At 40.6% G+C, this 15,855-nt stretch overlaps 1 protein-coding gene across 13 annotated transcripts in view; it reads left to right on the plus strand.

Moving 5' to 3' along the window:
* Positions 1-7,963, plus strand: part of IL1R1 (interleukin 1 receptor type 1) — a 128,348-nt gene extending 120,385 nt beyond the window's left edge. For 12 of the 13 annotated variants that reach the window (XM_081795300.1, XM_081795299.1, XM_060609479.3 and 9 more), the window contains 4 exons: positions 325-476; positions 2,942-3,085; positions 3,886-4,053; positions 4,580-7,963. In XM_081795300.1, coding sequence (XP_081651426.1) covers positions 325-476; positions 2,942-3,085; positions 3,886-4,053; positions 4,580-4,998 — 883 coding nt within the window. In that variant the 3' untranslated portion in view covers positions 4,999-7,963. The other variant, XM_060609497.3, reaches the window with a different exon arrangement.
* Positions 7,964-15,855: the final 7,892 nt, after the last annotated feature.

The following is a 15,855-nucleotide window of genomic DNA, read 5'->3' on the forward strand; positions in this document are numbered from 1 at the left end:
TCCTTGGTCATCTGTCCCAATCTCCTGTTTCGTGTGTTCTTCTCAGTGCCCCATGGTGACTAGCATGTGCGTCCATTTTTTTCTTCTTGGAAGCTGATAATTTTAACATGATCTCTGCTACTGAATCTTTCACTGACTGTGGTCTTTGGGCTATAAAATCTCAGATCAGTGTTGCCAACAGCCTGATTATTATCCCTGTGCTTAGGGCTGATGATAACTTCTGCTGTAATTCATGTGGCGAATAAAGAGATAAACCATGTGTATATGTCTCAGTTGTAGTAGTTTTACTCAAACAACTTCATGTATTCTCTTTCTTTTGAACAGAGTGGAAAATCCTTCAACCAAAAGAAAGAACACAATCATCACAGTACTTAATATTTCAGAAGTGGAAAGTAGATTTTATCTATATCCATTTACCTGTGTAGCCAAGAATACAGATGGTATAAATTCAGCATATATCCAATTGATACATCCAGGTAAACAACAAAATATTTGAAATGAAGTTTTGGTTTCCTGTTGCAAGATTCCATGACTTTGAGATTTGCAATGCTATTTCCTCTGCTTAGAAGCTCTTGGATTCCTCTTAACCTGGCAAATTTCTATTCTTTCACTTATCAGCTGAACTACCTCTAGGAAGCTTTCTGTCTTGCTGCCTGCTCTTAACAAGCTCTCTGCCCAAAGAGACGAGGTTAGTGTCTCTGTTACATACTTCAGAGAACCCTATGTCCCTGTCACAGTATCTGTCATACTTAGTTTTCTTTCCTTGACTTAAATTGTGTGATGGTGCTGACCATTTATCTTACCATTCATTCTATATCCAGAGCTAGTAGTGACTTAAATCTGGCATATCATAGGTATCTGATGAATATTTTTAGGTAAATGACAGAATAATGGATGAACAGGGGAAGCCTAAATATCCACTTTCCAGAAAGGAAGTCAGAAATCACTAGTTCTCTTCAACTGTGTAATCAAACACAGTACTGAAAATCTTTGTGCAATATTTTGGTTGTTTGTAGTTGAATTAAAAATAGGGTATTTATAAATGTGTACATGGAGGAAAATTTAAAAACCTATAGACAAATTATTAGAATTAGTAAATGAATTTAGCAAGATCACTGGTCTTTCCGTCTATATGTAAACATATGCATATATGTGCATATATATGGTATTTCTATGTATGTCTATAAATACCAACAACAAACAAACTAAATTTAGAAGATTACATTTACAATAGTTTCAACAATTATCAAATACTGAGGAATAAGTCTAGCAAAGTCTGTTCAAAAGTGTGATACAAACTAAAAAAGAAACAAAACATTATTGAGATAAATTAGAGAAGACCTAAGGTTATACAATGTTCATAGATTGTAAGACTCAGTATTATAAAGATATCAGTTCTCCCCAAATGAATCTATGGATTCAAAAAAATTCCAATCCAAATTTCAACAGTATTTGTGCAAGTGTGGGTATGTGTTCGGGTGGGTGTGTTGTTGTGGGCAGTTTTATTCTAAAAGTCACATGGAGGGGCGCCTGGGTGGCTCAGTTGGTTAAGCGGCCAACTTCAGCTCGGGCCATGATCTCGCGGTCCGTGGGTTCTAGCCCCGCTTCGGGCTCTGTGCTGACAGCTCAGAGCCTGGAGCCTGCTTCAGATTCTGTGTCTCCCTCTCTCTGACCCTCCCCTGTTCATGCTCTGTCTCTCCCTGTCTCAAAAATAAATAAATGTTAAAAAAAAAATTAAAAAAAATAAAAAATAAAAAATAAAAGTCACATGGAAATGCAACAGAACAAGAATAATCAAGGTGGCCTTGAATAAAAACAAGAAATCTGGAAGATTTACACTACAGGTATCATGATCTTGTGTGAAGCTACACTAATTAAGGCTGTAAATGTGAACTGTTCATTGGGCCAACTGGATATTGGTCTGGAAAATGTGCAATCCTGATTTCTGTTTCATACCCGAATCAGCTACGGATGGATCAAAGACCCAAACTGGGAAAATAGAGTGATGTAACTGTTAGATTTCTCTTTTCCGCATGGCCCCTGACATTTAGAAGCCACCGTCTTCTTTCTTCTCTACACCGCACCCCATTACCCCTCCTTCACCTTACTTCTCTGTCCCTCCTCCACTGTAATCTTTGGATGAATAATTAGAGAGTGAAGCTGAGAGAGTGTGGAAGAGTGAAACATACTGTATGGCATCCCTAAGCCCTTTCTTTCCTTACCCCCAAACTTCAGCTTTCCCCAGCTAACTCTTGCACCTCCAGAAACTTTTGTAGGCTTTTGTGTGACTTTGACTTGTTTTACTCTGAAGTGCTCTATCCTATGGTCTTTGGCATTTTTTTCTGTGTTATTGTATACAGTGCACCCTTGAACAACATGGGAATTAGGAGCACCAACACCCCCATTCCCAGTCAAAAATTTGAGTATAAATTTGACTTCCCCAAACTTAACTACTAATAGTCTACTGTTGACCGGAAACGTGATGGATAACATGAACCGTTGATTAACACATACTTTGTATGTTGTATGTATTACATACTGTATTCTTATAGTAAAGTAAGCTAGGAAAAAGAAAGTGCTATTAAGAAAATCATAAGGAAAATACATTTACAGTATGGTATTGTAAAAAAAAAAACCAAAATGCATATAAATAGACTCACACAGTTCAAACCTGTATTGTTCAAGGGTCAACTGTATTATAAGATTTAGGTGGAAATTTAATACAATGTATCTCAGTTTTATACAGTATCAATTCTAGACGGCTTTGTACATTAGTATGCATTACTAAGTTGTGATAATGAATAGGTTAATATTACCTGGGATTTGGGATTGCAGGCCAATCCCAAAAATGGTTTCTCTGGGATGATGATATTTAATTTGGTATGCTCAAGTTTTTAATTCTTTTGATTCTAATATATTTTTTCCCTCTTTTCTGCCTTAGTCCCTGATTTCAAGAAGCACACAATTGGTGTGTTTGTCATGTTAACTCTAGTAATTACATGCTCTGTTTTCATCTACAAAATCTTCAAGGTTGACATTGTGCTTTGGTACAGGGATTCTTGCTATGATTTTCTCCCTCCAAAAGGTACAACTTTGTATTCTATGCAATATTTCCTTGTTGGAGATAAGGGGTAGTCAAACGATGTAGAAGATGGCTGAGAGGGTGTTTACTTAAATTTTAAAATGAAATGTGGCATATGCAAGAATAGTAGCTATTCGTGTACATAATTATAGTTTTGGAACTGAATAGACTAAATAGCATTGTTTTCCAGGTTACTGCTTTAGTGTTCATAATGGTGGGGTAGACAGGCATTGAGAGCATCTGTTTGTAAATCCAATATGCATTGTTGAGGGCCTGCTCCATGCTGGTTAGGACATAGATGACCCCATGATCTGTCTTCAAAAGAAAGAAATAAATATTTTCATGTGTCAGGGAACCTCTCGTTTTCTCTTTTGTTTAAATCTTGCAAAAAAAAAAAAAAAAAAAAAAAAAAAACCAAAAAAAAACAAAAAACAACAACCCAAGACTGCAATAATACATAAAAGGAAGAATGATAGAATTCAGGGCCAAGACACTGGGGAAGAAGATAAGACCAGTGAGGTAAGGATAGTTCCCAGACCAAGAGATAGACAATCTCTGCACCTGAGGTGGCCATTCAATAACATAAGAACACCTTCATAGTGTAAAGCACAATAAATAGAAACTTGTCGATGAACACTTTAAAAAGTTGTTGTACTTTGGCATTGCTGCTTCGTTCATACCATCCCCCACACAAAATTAATAATTCATTCCAAAATGCATGTTTGGGGTATTGACTTTACCAAATCTTTTGGTCCAGATAGATTGGATCCAAATCCATCTAAATATTCTACTTTCCCCTCTAGCTTCAGATGGAAAGACCTATGATGCATATATACTATATCCAAAGACCCTTGGGGAAGGGTCCACCTCGAACTCAGATATCTTTGTGTTTAAAGTCTTGCCTGAGGTCTTGGAAAAACAGTGTGGATATAAGCTGTTCATTTATGGAAGGGACGCCTATGTTGGGGAAGGTATGTGTGTCACGGAAAAAAAACCAGTCTGGTTGTAAAAATAATTGCTAAAGCTAGGTTTCATCTTTTTAGAAGAACTGTGGCATAGGTGTATATATTTGGAAGTTTTAAGAACGCCTCAGTGGTTGGTAGTGATGATTTCTGCATCTATTAACTGCAAAAAGTACTTACTTTTCTTGTATTTTGTTGGCACAAGAATTGACTAAGTTTTATTTAGTTTTGGAAAACTTCAGAACTAGTTAGATCCACTGGTTACTTTACAACTGAGACAGTAAAATAAGAGTGGAATAGATCAAATGGTTTAAGGCTTTAAAGTTTATACCAGGAGTATTCTGAGTTCTAAGTGAAATATTCAGCTTTTGTGGGCCAGGTGTTAAGCTGGTCTATAAAATCAGAAGCTTCTTTAATCTTAATTAGGATGAGAAAAAAACATTGTACAACATAGGGGATGGGGGTCTGGTCTTGGTTTGGGAGAGAATGATATAAATTGAAATTTTACTTACTCTGCTGGGCTTCCTGTTTTCAGACATTGTTGATGTCACTAATGAAAACATAAAGAAAAGCAGAAGACTGATCATCGTTTTGGTCCCAGAGGCATCAGGATTGGGCTGGCTGGAGAATTCATCTGAAGAGCAGATAGCAATGTACAATGCTTTCATTCTGGATGGGATTAAAGTTGTCCTGCTTGAACTGGAGACGATCCAAGACTATGAGAAAATGCCAGAAACCATTAAATTCATTAAGCAGAAACATGGGGCCATACGCTGGTCAGGGGACTTTAGAGAGGACGTGCAGTCTGCAAAGACAAGGTTCTGGAAGAATGTTAGGTACCACATGCCTGTCCAGCGGCAGCCACCTTCATCCAAACACCAGTTACTGTCTTTGGCCATGAGACCAGACTCGAAGAAAAAGCTTCAGAGGGAGGTGCATGTGCCTCTCGGGTAGCAGGGAGAAGCTTGGCCAAGAGTTCCTTGGGTGACTCCTGTCTTCTGGCATTGCAGGCCAGGCTGTGCCCTCACTGACTGTACAGTCATAAAATGCACGTGTAGAGTCTCTTATCCTTGAGGTCACCTGGAATCGGATTGCTCAGGGAGCAGGATGTGGTGACAATAGCAGGTCAGGGCAATTCAGAGCTGAGAGCTTGGCAGTCCCTTTTAAAAGGCAACAAATGCCCTGTCCAAATGTTTGAACTGCTGAGAACAGGCACCAGGACAGCAAATGAGAGGAAAGAACAATCAGGAAATATTTATCATCTATAAATGTTTTTATGGAGCTGTCCACAGTCCAAGGAGGGCGGCTATGACCCAGCCCCCGGGGATAGCATGGTCACTGGCCCCCCCAGAGGCTTTCCTTGGCAGTGCTGCAGGCAAAGTGAGACTGGTATTTCACAGAGGAGGGAAGAAGTATGCTTGGAGAACTTTCCATTTGCTTCGCACTTTCCCTACCCATCAACAGCCAGCAGTCTGTTTCCAGAGACTGAATTTCATTTCACAGCCCTTTAAAATTCTCATTTCAGTGAAAAAAGGATTGCATGTTTTTGAAATCACCTTAGCTTTCTGCTGGAGAGAGGGCATTTCAAAAGCAGGAGTAGCAGAGAATAGATCCACTCTGGACACCTTCCCCCCTGGAGTGACCCTTCTGTAGCACCTTCCTCTTGTGCATTCCACTTGACTCATCATGTCTTTGGAAGGACAGCTTCCCAATCCCTTCCTCCCCCCTCTCTGTCACACACCTGGTCCACGGATTACCCTTCCTTCATAAAATGCTGCTCCAAGCTCCTCCTGTTCCTACTGAAAACACCTCTCCCGGTTTTGGACCTAAAGCCCAATTACGCATTTGCATTTCACCACTGCTGCCCCCAAACCCCCAGTCTGTCCGCACAGCTGTGCCTCTCACTGTCCAGCTCTGTGAACTCCCAGGTCGGCCTTTGCGCACTTCCACACCTGCCCCTAGTGTTCCTTCATCTCTGCTTCTCCTTCCAGTCTCCTCCGACCAGAATGTCTTCTGGAATTTTCTCCAACCCCCCAGAGTTGTATGAAATTCAAAATTTACCCCAACTCTGTTTCTCTAAGAGACTTCCCCAAGAAACTGCCCTGAGACACCTGCTCTCTGCTCTCAGTCTGATAGCACTTAGTCTGCTGGCCGTCACTTTATGAGAAGGTGGTTCTGTGTCCCAACTAGAGAGACCCTGCTCTCTGCAGGAGGGGCTGTCTCTTGTAGTCTGTGGTGGCTTCACCAGTAATTAGCACATGTGACATAGATTTGTGTGGGGTTTTCTTGTTGAAAACTGTCCACAGATTCTCATATTTAAGTTTTACAATCATCCTAATTTTATAGAGAAAAGAAGTGACCTATTTTTTGTTTTGTTTTGTTTTGTTTTTGTTTGTTTTTTGTTTTTTAAATCACGCTTAGTGCTGTCAGACGTAGGGCTTCTGGCTCCGTCGCTGGCTTCTTAGTGCAGTGTCCTGAACGCTTGACTTCAGGTCATTGAGTGTCCCCTTCGCCCCTACCCTGGCACTTTTGTGAGAAGAAATGACTGTTTTCTGAGATGGTGGCTGAGTCTAGAGATGCTGTCTTTAAGAAACCAAATTCTAAACTTTTGAGTGTTGGAATTTACAAAAATTGTTTCGAGTTTACGGAAAACATTTCTGCTGTCATATAGTCTTTCCCAAAAGGTAGATATTTCTTAGTGAATTAAAAATGAAAGCAAGTTGCTGTTTTGGTCTAGGACATGGTTTTTTAAAACGTGATGATAGTCCTTAGAGAAACCCTGGAAAACTGCAAAGCCAAGTTCATGTGCCATTTGCTGAGGGGCACGGGCGCCATTTTTAGAAGTTGCGTGAACATGGACAGGCCCTATGTTTTTTTTATTTTTTATGCTTAATGCTATGGGTGAACACAGTCTTATATAGCATATGTTTTCCCCCTGAAAGCAGTTAGAGCCAGACAGAAACAGAGTTGAATGCTTTGCCTCTTCTCTTTCTACCTGCTTTTTCTTAGATCCAATCTGACAGCATTGCGTAATAGTGCTGTTTTGAGACTGTTGTTGTTGTTGTTGTTGTTTTTAAAAAACTGCCTTATCTTTATTTGCCAGCATATACACGAACTGTAGCCAGAAGTCTGTGGGGCTCGGGTGGGGGGGCTGTTATGCCCCCAAAAGGCCTATCAGATGCTTAAAAATTATGTTGCTGATCATTTTTAGTCCGTCATCTGTAAAATATACTTGCTATGTAGTGTCACGAAAGCCAATTCCAAACATTAGACTTAGCAGCAAAGTTGGCCAGAAAGTAAGGAGTGGGGAGAACTACCAAGAATTACCAGTGGCATTTGCATCTGGAATTTCTGGAGGGACAAGAATCAGGGGATGTGCCCTGGGACCAGGAGGAGCCCCAACAGGAAAGTGCATGTCGCCTGTCACTCCCAGTCCTTCCAGGGGGGATTCCGGGGGAAGGCGCTACACTCCTAGTTCCCTGGGAACTTCCTTTGTTTTATTGTTTTCCCTGAAAACCTCTTTTAAGCTCTTCCTTTCAGGCCTTTCCCATTAATTAGATTTTACTGCATTATCTGATGGTAATTTTTTTTTGTTTGTGTGAGTGTTTAAAGGAGAGTTTGCCATAAAGCATTTCGCTTCCAGTTGTCAAAAACTGGCTTAGCAGAATTTATATCTTCCTTCTTCCACCTCCCTTTGTTTATTTGCAATAACAGAAAAGGTAGTGAGCCATTTTTCTCAGTGGTATTTTTGATAAATTATATTTTTATTGGTTAATGATGAAGGGTTTTTAAAAACTTGTTTGTACAATTCTAAGCAGATACCAAGTATTTTTATATAGTAAAACACCAGATTCATGTACAGCATGTATCACTGATCGATGGACTGTACTTGTTTTCCAATAAAATTGGTAAAAGCTGGTATTGAGAATCCTCATTGAAATCTGTTTCCATGCCGTCCCTGCCCTGGGCTTGCTGGGTCACACTCCCAGGTCTGATGTAGGGTGAGGACACCTTCTGTCTGGGGAATTCAGGGTCCACGAGCCAGCCAATGAGCTCTGGATCCCATCTCTCGCCTCAACTCTACTCCAATTGTTTGCTTGCTTCTAAAATGGATTAAAATGTGAGTTTTATTACTGTTAACACTTTATGAGTCCAAAAAAGACAAGGGCAACATCTGTATGGACTGTTTCACATTTTGCAAAAGGTTTCGTTGATTTCCTCCTTTGACCCAGGAGGTGAACACAATTGGCCGACGTGTCCACAATGCAAGCTCACCGTGCTCACAAACTCTAAAGATCAGAGAGCCCTCTGCATGGTCGGTGCTGTTCTGTTCTCGCTTCAGAGAGATTCTCAGCAAGCAGGCAGGCTCTGGTGGCACCTGGGGAGCCGGCGGGGGGAGGCAGGTCAGCCTGGGGTCTGAGGACCCATCTTACATCCTGCCTCGGACTCGCTGTGCAAATTCGGACAAACTATTTGAGCCCCAGTTTCCTCACCTATAAAATGGGTATAATATCTAATTCACTGAGTTGTGTAAGGATTAGAAAGATGAAGTATATTCTGACAGGCAAAGTGCCTAGTGTGCAGCGGGCCCTCAGAAAATGGGAGTTTGCTTAGCAGTCATTCTGTGAATACACCTGGTTACCTCACGTCATATGGGAATCTGCAAATAGAGTGGAGAGAGAAGAGTAATAACCCAGAAGTGGCAACTGACACCAAGGAGGAAGTAAAGCAATCAGAAAAATAAAGTACAAGTGGCCAGATGGAGGTGCGTGACACCGAGGCCAGGAGCCCCGCTCCCCTCAGCCATGGCATCTCTGTATCACCGAGGGGTGGGGACCGGTGTTCGTCCAAGCTGACCGTCTGCTGACAGTGGGCTTTAATGGATGTCTAATGTCTAAAGAAAGGGAGTCAGGGGTGCCGGGGTAGCTCGGTCGGTTGAGCGTCTGACTCTTAATTTTGGCTCAGGTCGTGATCTCACAGTTCTTGAGTTCAAGCCCCATGTTGGGCTCTGCGCTGACAGCATGGAAGCTTCTTGGGATTCTCTCTCTCTCTCTCTCTCTCTCCTTCCCTCCCTCCCCCTCTGACCCCCTGCCCCATGCTCTCTCTCAAATAAAAAACATTATTTTTATTTAAAAATTTTTTAAAAAGTAAAGGGATTTAACACATTCCTGAAGGATTTTTCAATAAAAATGAAAAAAAAAATGCAAGAACTTCAGAAAACTTCAGGATCAGCTATCCAGAAAACTTGCTTATGCAGAATTTCTCACTGGAAAAATTCAGAAGGCTTCTTAGCATATTTTGGTTATTTTACCAGTTAATGTGTTTTTTATTTTTTATTTTTTTTATTTTTTTTAACGTTTTTTTTTTTTTTAATTTATTTTTGAGACAGGGAGAGACAGAGCATGAACAGGGGAGGGTCAGAGAGAGGGAGACACAGAATCTGAAACAGACTCCAGGCTCTGAGCTGTCAGCACAGAGCCCGACGCGGGGCTTGAACTCACGGACCGCGAGATCATGACCTGAGCCGAAGTCAGTTGCTTAACCGACTGAGCCACCCAGGTGCCCCACCAGTTAATGTATTTTTTAGCAAACAACACAAAGTCAAGGCTAACAACCATTCAAAAAAATCATTTAGAAGTGTTTTGTTTTTGTTTTTGTTTTTTTGGTCATGAGGATTTTTATTCTCTTTACTAAATAACTTCCTTAGAATAGAGTTTTTGTTTTTCTGTTTTCTGGGTGTTTTTGTTTGGTTGGGGTTTTTGTTTTTGTTTTTGTTTTGTTTTGTTTTGTTTTTGTCTCTAGACATGTTTCTCAGTAAGGGTGCCATCTGGTGGAAAAAACATGAATATAAATTCCTGCACTGTCGCAGTTTTGAAACTAGAGCAAAGCACTTCGTTGTTTTGTGCCTCCTGTTTGCTCATTTGTGAACTAGGACAACCTAGGAAACCTGTGTTTCAAGGTTTTTATACGTGGAAAGACCCTGTCTGGTGTCTGAGAAAGAATCCCAAGATACATTTTTTTAAAAATTTTGCCTTTTGTTCAATACATATAAAACAAACTTAGTTTTAATTTTTTGGATTTTTTATTTCAGAGAGTGGGGGGCAGAGAGCACATGGGGGGAGAGAAAGAATCTCAGGCAGGCTCTACACTCAGCATGGAACGCAAGCTAGGGCTTGATCCACAACACTGGGATCATGACCTGAGCTGCAATCAAGAGACAGGGACTGAGCCACCCAGGCGCCCCCCAATTCATTTAGCCACAACATAGCTTTTTCAGATTATGAAGTTTGGGTATGGAGGGAGAGGAGGGCATATTATCTTGGTGTTAACTTCTAAAAATGATAATAACTTTTACTTAATCCAGTTTTAGCAAGTCAGGATCTGACTATTTTTAATGTACACTTGACCCTGGGACAACACAGGTTTGAACTGCTCATGGTTCCAGGGTCACCTGTAGTAGGTTTCCCAAATATTAATTGGGGGACTTATAAGTATCATATGGTTATAAAATCAGATCTCCTCAAGCTAGTTTGTCAGAGGAAAATCTTTTCACCTTTGAGATGAGAATCTGTTAGTGTGGTAAGTTGGGCTTGATGTGAAAGTCACAGAGGGAGTAGCAGGTGGGAAGAGAATGTTCTGGAGTTGGAATGGGGAAAGTTGTTCCTTTTTTACTTTTTTAGATGCACAAATGGATCAGGACAGTAGTCAAAATTCATAAAATACGAAAAATAGATTACACATAAAAATGTACATGGGGAGACAGGTGGGAGGGACCTCTTTTTGGTATGCCAACATTTATTTTACAACCAAAATATGACTTTGTGTGTGTGTGTGTGTGTGTGTGTGTTTATGCAAATATTAATTTTATGCAAATATTAGTTTTAGGGAGGAGAATTACAGGAAATAGAAGACACTATTTAAAGTGACTATTAGCCTTTCAAAACAAAAACATCCTCATCTAAACACATGTTGGTCAGGTTTTGGCTGATTAAAGTACATAAACCCTGTGTGTTCACCTTAAATCTGCAGCCCAAATATTAACACTGTAGTCAGGAACATGTGTAGTTGTTAGACCAGTTGAGCCTGTCCCACTTGAATCTAGCCCCACAGGATACTGTTGAGACTCCTCCAGGCTTGTGCTGGGAGTTGGGAGATTAATTTGCTCAGAGTGAAAGTCAGCGAAACTTGTTTTTCTCAGAACCTTTGACCTGGAAGTGATCCCAAGTGTAGCTTAGTTCATACTTCTGGGTCTGAGGTGAGCTGCAGGAATACCATTTCTCAAGGTTCCCTGGTTTTCCTTTCACTAAATATATCCTGAGAGAGAGAGAGACTCCTGGGACTTCTTTAGTGAGAGGGGATTGCATGTTTAACATCTTCCGTGGGAACCCCCTTCTGCTTCGCCCAAGTGGTTAATCCTGCCTGGCTGCCACTCCTGTTTCTCTCCTCTGCCATCTTACGTCACTCATCCTGCTTAGCCTGAGACACATTCAGCTGCTCGGTCGCCTTCACAGCTGTGCACAGTGGCCATCCGTTTGGACACTACTGTTAAAAGGAAATGTACAATTCTGCCTTCTTCTGAGTTTTTATTTCTAAAACCTGGACCCCACGTCCTCCCTTATATTCTCAAATATAGGGGAGATATTTTTGCTCTCAAGTTTACTTTTGGATTATTTAAAAGTGTTAATGATGTGCCTCATGTTATGCCAGACACTGGGAAAATTCTAAAGTCAGAAAACACTTAAACCTTGACACAGAGAATAGTGTGAAAGGAGAAAGCACTTCGGGAAATGAATTCGTATGGTAGAGGGTCTTAAATCCCTGACTAAAATATCTGCCTTTTTTGATTCGGAGTTGGTATAAGGGAGCTATTGGAGATTTTGGATGGGAGAACATAAGGCATAAATAAAGTTGGCCGGGGGTGGGCATAATGATGCAGGGGAATTAGGGAGTAAAAGTTTAGGGAGGCTGTTGGCAAGTGGGGACAGTAATGCCTCTATGAGTTGATTGTATGAGAACCATTTTTCTTAAATGAGTTTAAAAAAAAACCAACCTTTTTGTATTATGGAAACAGTATTGGTTTGAGAGAATGCAGAAATTTCTAAACAATACAAGTAAGAAAAAGTCACCCATTATCTTACAAACTTAAAAATTATTACTAACATTTTATTGTCTTTCTATTGATAAAGCTGGGATCATATAATATGAGCAGTTTAACACCCTTACTTAGTAAAAACATTTGCCTATATTACTATTATTGGAAATGTGATTTCTGAGTGATGATTAAGCCTATCAGGTGAATGGTCTGTAATTTAGCTTTTCTGCTTTGATTGGATATTCCTTGATCTACTCCAGTAGCCTCCTACCTGGGGCCACGTTTCTCTACTTGCTACCTGATTCCTCATAACCAATTTTTCATGCTGTATCGAGAGTAAATTGCCTTTGATTTTATCTATTTATTTATTTATAAATTTTTTTTACATTTATTTATTTTTGAGAGACAGAGAGAGACAGAGTGGGAGCAGGGGAGGGGCAGAGAGAGAGAGAGACACAGAATCTGAAGTAGACCCCAGCCTCCGAGCTGTCAGCACAGAGTCTGATGCGGGGCTCGAACCCACGAACTGTGAGATCATGACCTGAGCCGAAGTCGGACGCTCAACCGACTGAACCACCCAGGCACCCCTGATTTTTTTTTTTTTTAACTGAAGTATAACCTACATCTGGAAAGGAACACATACAGAAACAGGTCCATGAAGTTTCACAGACACGTTTTGTCCATACTGCCAGCATCCGAATCAAGAAAGGAAGGTGATCAGCATGGGAGCATCCCTGTTATGTGTCCCCCAAGATACTGACAGCCCCTGGCCCAATGGAAACCGCCATTCTGACTTTTGACAGCAGAGATTAATTTTTCCTGTTTTTGAAATTTTGAAATTTATGTAAATGGAATCAAGTAGTATGATGTCTGTTTTAAAATCTATTTTCTTTTGCTTGACGTTATATGGATGTGAGACTCATCTGTGAGATCTGTCCATATTGTTGCCTACACTTGGGCGTGGTTTTTATTCATGGCTCTATGGGATCCCATCGCATGAAATCAACCATACCTGTTTTATCTATGCGATTGTTGATGGGCATTTGGGTAATTTCTAGTTTTTTACAGTTATAAACATTACTGCTGTGAATATTCTAGCAAATGTCTCTTTTGTGAACATATGCATACATTTCTACTTGGTGTATCCCTCAGAGTGGATTTGCTGAGTTAGCTTCCGAAGATACTACCAAATAGTTTTCCTACGTGGTCGTGCCAATTTGTGTTCCCACTAACAGTATATGATAGCTCCATTTGTCCCGCATCCTTCTCAACACTTAGTATTAACAGTTTTTATAATTTTAGCCATTTTTATGAGTTTTTAATGCTCAATGTGACATTTAAAAATGCAAATAAGGTTATATTTCTTTTCTGCTTTAAATCTTCGAATAGCTTTTCATTTTACCTAGAATCAAATCCAACCTTCTTTTTATTGCCTATGGGCCCCTTCAGTGGTCTAGCTCCAGCCTACTCTGTGACTTCTTTTATCCAGCATTTCTGCTTATTCACTCTGTTCAATTCACACTGGCCTGGCTTCCTTTATGCTATTTTGAAACATGCAAACTCTCTCCTCCTTCAGAAATTTTGTACTAGCTCTTCCTTCTAGAAGGAGAACTCTTTCCCCAGATATCTATGAATGCTCAGTGAATGAGTGAATGAAGGGATCACCGAGCCTGGGGGAGGGGCAGGCCTAGCACCTCAGGAAACCCAAGCTGCTGCTTTTTCCCTCTCTGGAAGCTCATTTCATTCCAGCAACAAAAGCCTGGCACAGAATTGCTGCTGTACATTTCAAGTCTCCCAGAGACTACAAACGTGAGAGCTGAAGAACCTGAAAGGCATGAAGATCGCGGTAGAACTTCCACCCCCGCCCTCCCAACCCCAGCCTAATCCTGCATTTCAGAGCATTTGACCATTACATGTGAACATATCTCTGCTTCATCCTCACTGGGGAACTTGACGTGCAGGTTGGGTTCAGTGGGAAATCATCGGATATTTAGCTAGAACAAATAAAAGCCACTGTGTATTGTATAAAACACACATTCGTGTATATGAATACACATCACAACCTTGTCTAAGGAGCAAATAGACTGAAGGTAAAAGTCAACCCGGCTGAACTCAGTGATGCCTCCATTACAAAGATTGCTGTTTTACACCTGCTCTCAGAATGATGTAAAGGATCTGTGGAGAAATGGTTTCACTTCATAAAAATAAATTAATGAATAAATAAACCATTAGAAAGAGGCCATTAACCATGGCTTGTGCCCAATGACATTAACTTCTAAGAATCTTGCCATTGCAAAAATATCTGCAATTAGGGAAGACTGACAAGGAGGAGTCAGTGGGAGAGTGAGAATAAACTCCAGGCTCATCAAGTATCTCTTGCTGTCGGGCACCCTGCAAGGAGCGTTTCACAAATGCTACCTCTGAAAAGTGTGTCTAATCATCCCTCTGTCATACATAAGGGCTGTTGCTGGGGTTTGAACTCCCTGGCAGGGAGAGGACAGTGAGGTACCTCTATGCCTCCCTTTGAAAGCAGCTACATGAGACATCAGAGGCAGAATTTAATGAGTTCTCTGTAGATCAATAAAACGAAGGCAAATAACCAGGTGGGTAAAAGGGCAAAGCATGTGAGAAAACATTTCCCAGGGGACACATAAATGGCCAATGCACGTAGGCAAAGATGTCCCATCTTACTAGGAATTTGAGAAATATAAAATAAAATCACAAGATAGCTTTTACATCACTAGACTTGCGATACTGGCAAAATGTAAAAGTCTGACATTATCAAATATTGCCAAGAACGTGAAGCAATGCAAACCTTATGCTCTAAAGGGTGTCTAATGTGGAGAAAATGAGGGATTTTCTAATACAGTCACAGATGCATCTACCCAGTGATGCCTCAATTTCACTCACTAGACAACCTCTCAAAAAAAAGCCACACAAGAGAACATTACAGAAATGTCCACCACAGCACTATTTTTAAGAGCAAATATAAATTGGAAACAACCTGTATGTCTAAAGGAGAGGGATACATAAATTGGAGTACAGTCGAACAATGGAATATCATACAGTAGTGACCTTGAATGATCTAGAACTAGAACTACACTCTTCAAAATGTTTGCATTTATGTTGCTTAAGGAACACACACACACACACACACACACACACACGCACACATACCGGAATGATAAGCACTAAACAGGATAGTGTGTTTGGGGGTGGGGGTGTGGGGGGAAGGTATACAGAAACTTGGTCATTGTGATTTCTGAGTCTGGGTCTTGCTTCCATGACTTATGATTTGTTTTGAATTCGTTAGCTGTTAACCATTGCATGTTGCACCTGTAAAAGGAGAATTTTTAATGTGAAAATCAGAGAAGATGAATAAAGTGACTGAACTCAGGAAGTTCCCGCACAAAACAGCAATTTTCTCAGGGCCATCCTAAAGCAAGCCTGAGCTGAGCCACAGAGAAGCTCCATAACTACATTGTTTGAATTCCTACCTCTCCTTTTCTCATTAGCAAACAATGCTCTCCGGTTTCTCCAATCTTTCAAGGTAATTAAGGGCCTGCCCTAGATGTTTTGGCTTTCTGTTGTTTTTAATTGCAACGTTTACATCCTCCTTAAAAACATTTCCATCCTCCTGATAGGTTCTGCCTTCAGAGCCACGTGGTTCCCCCTCCACCTATCAGGAAACACAGGCCTAGAAACCATCCTCGAAAGTG

Source organism: Panthera onca, chromosome A3, assembly GCF_046562875.1.
Source record: "Panthera onca isolate mPanOnc1 chromosome A3, mPanOnc1 haplotype 2, whole genome shotgun sequence".
Taxonomy (NCBI): Eukaryota; Metazoa; Chordata; class Mammalia; order Carnivora; family Felidae; genus Panthera; species Panthera onca.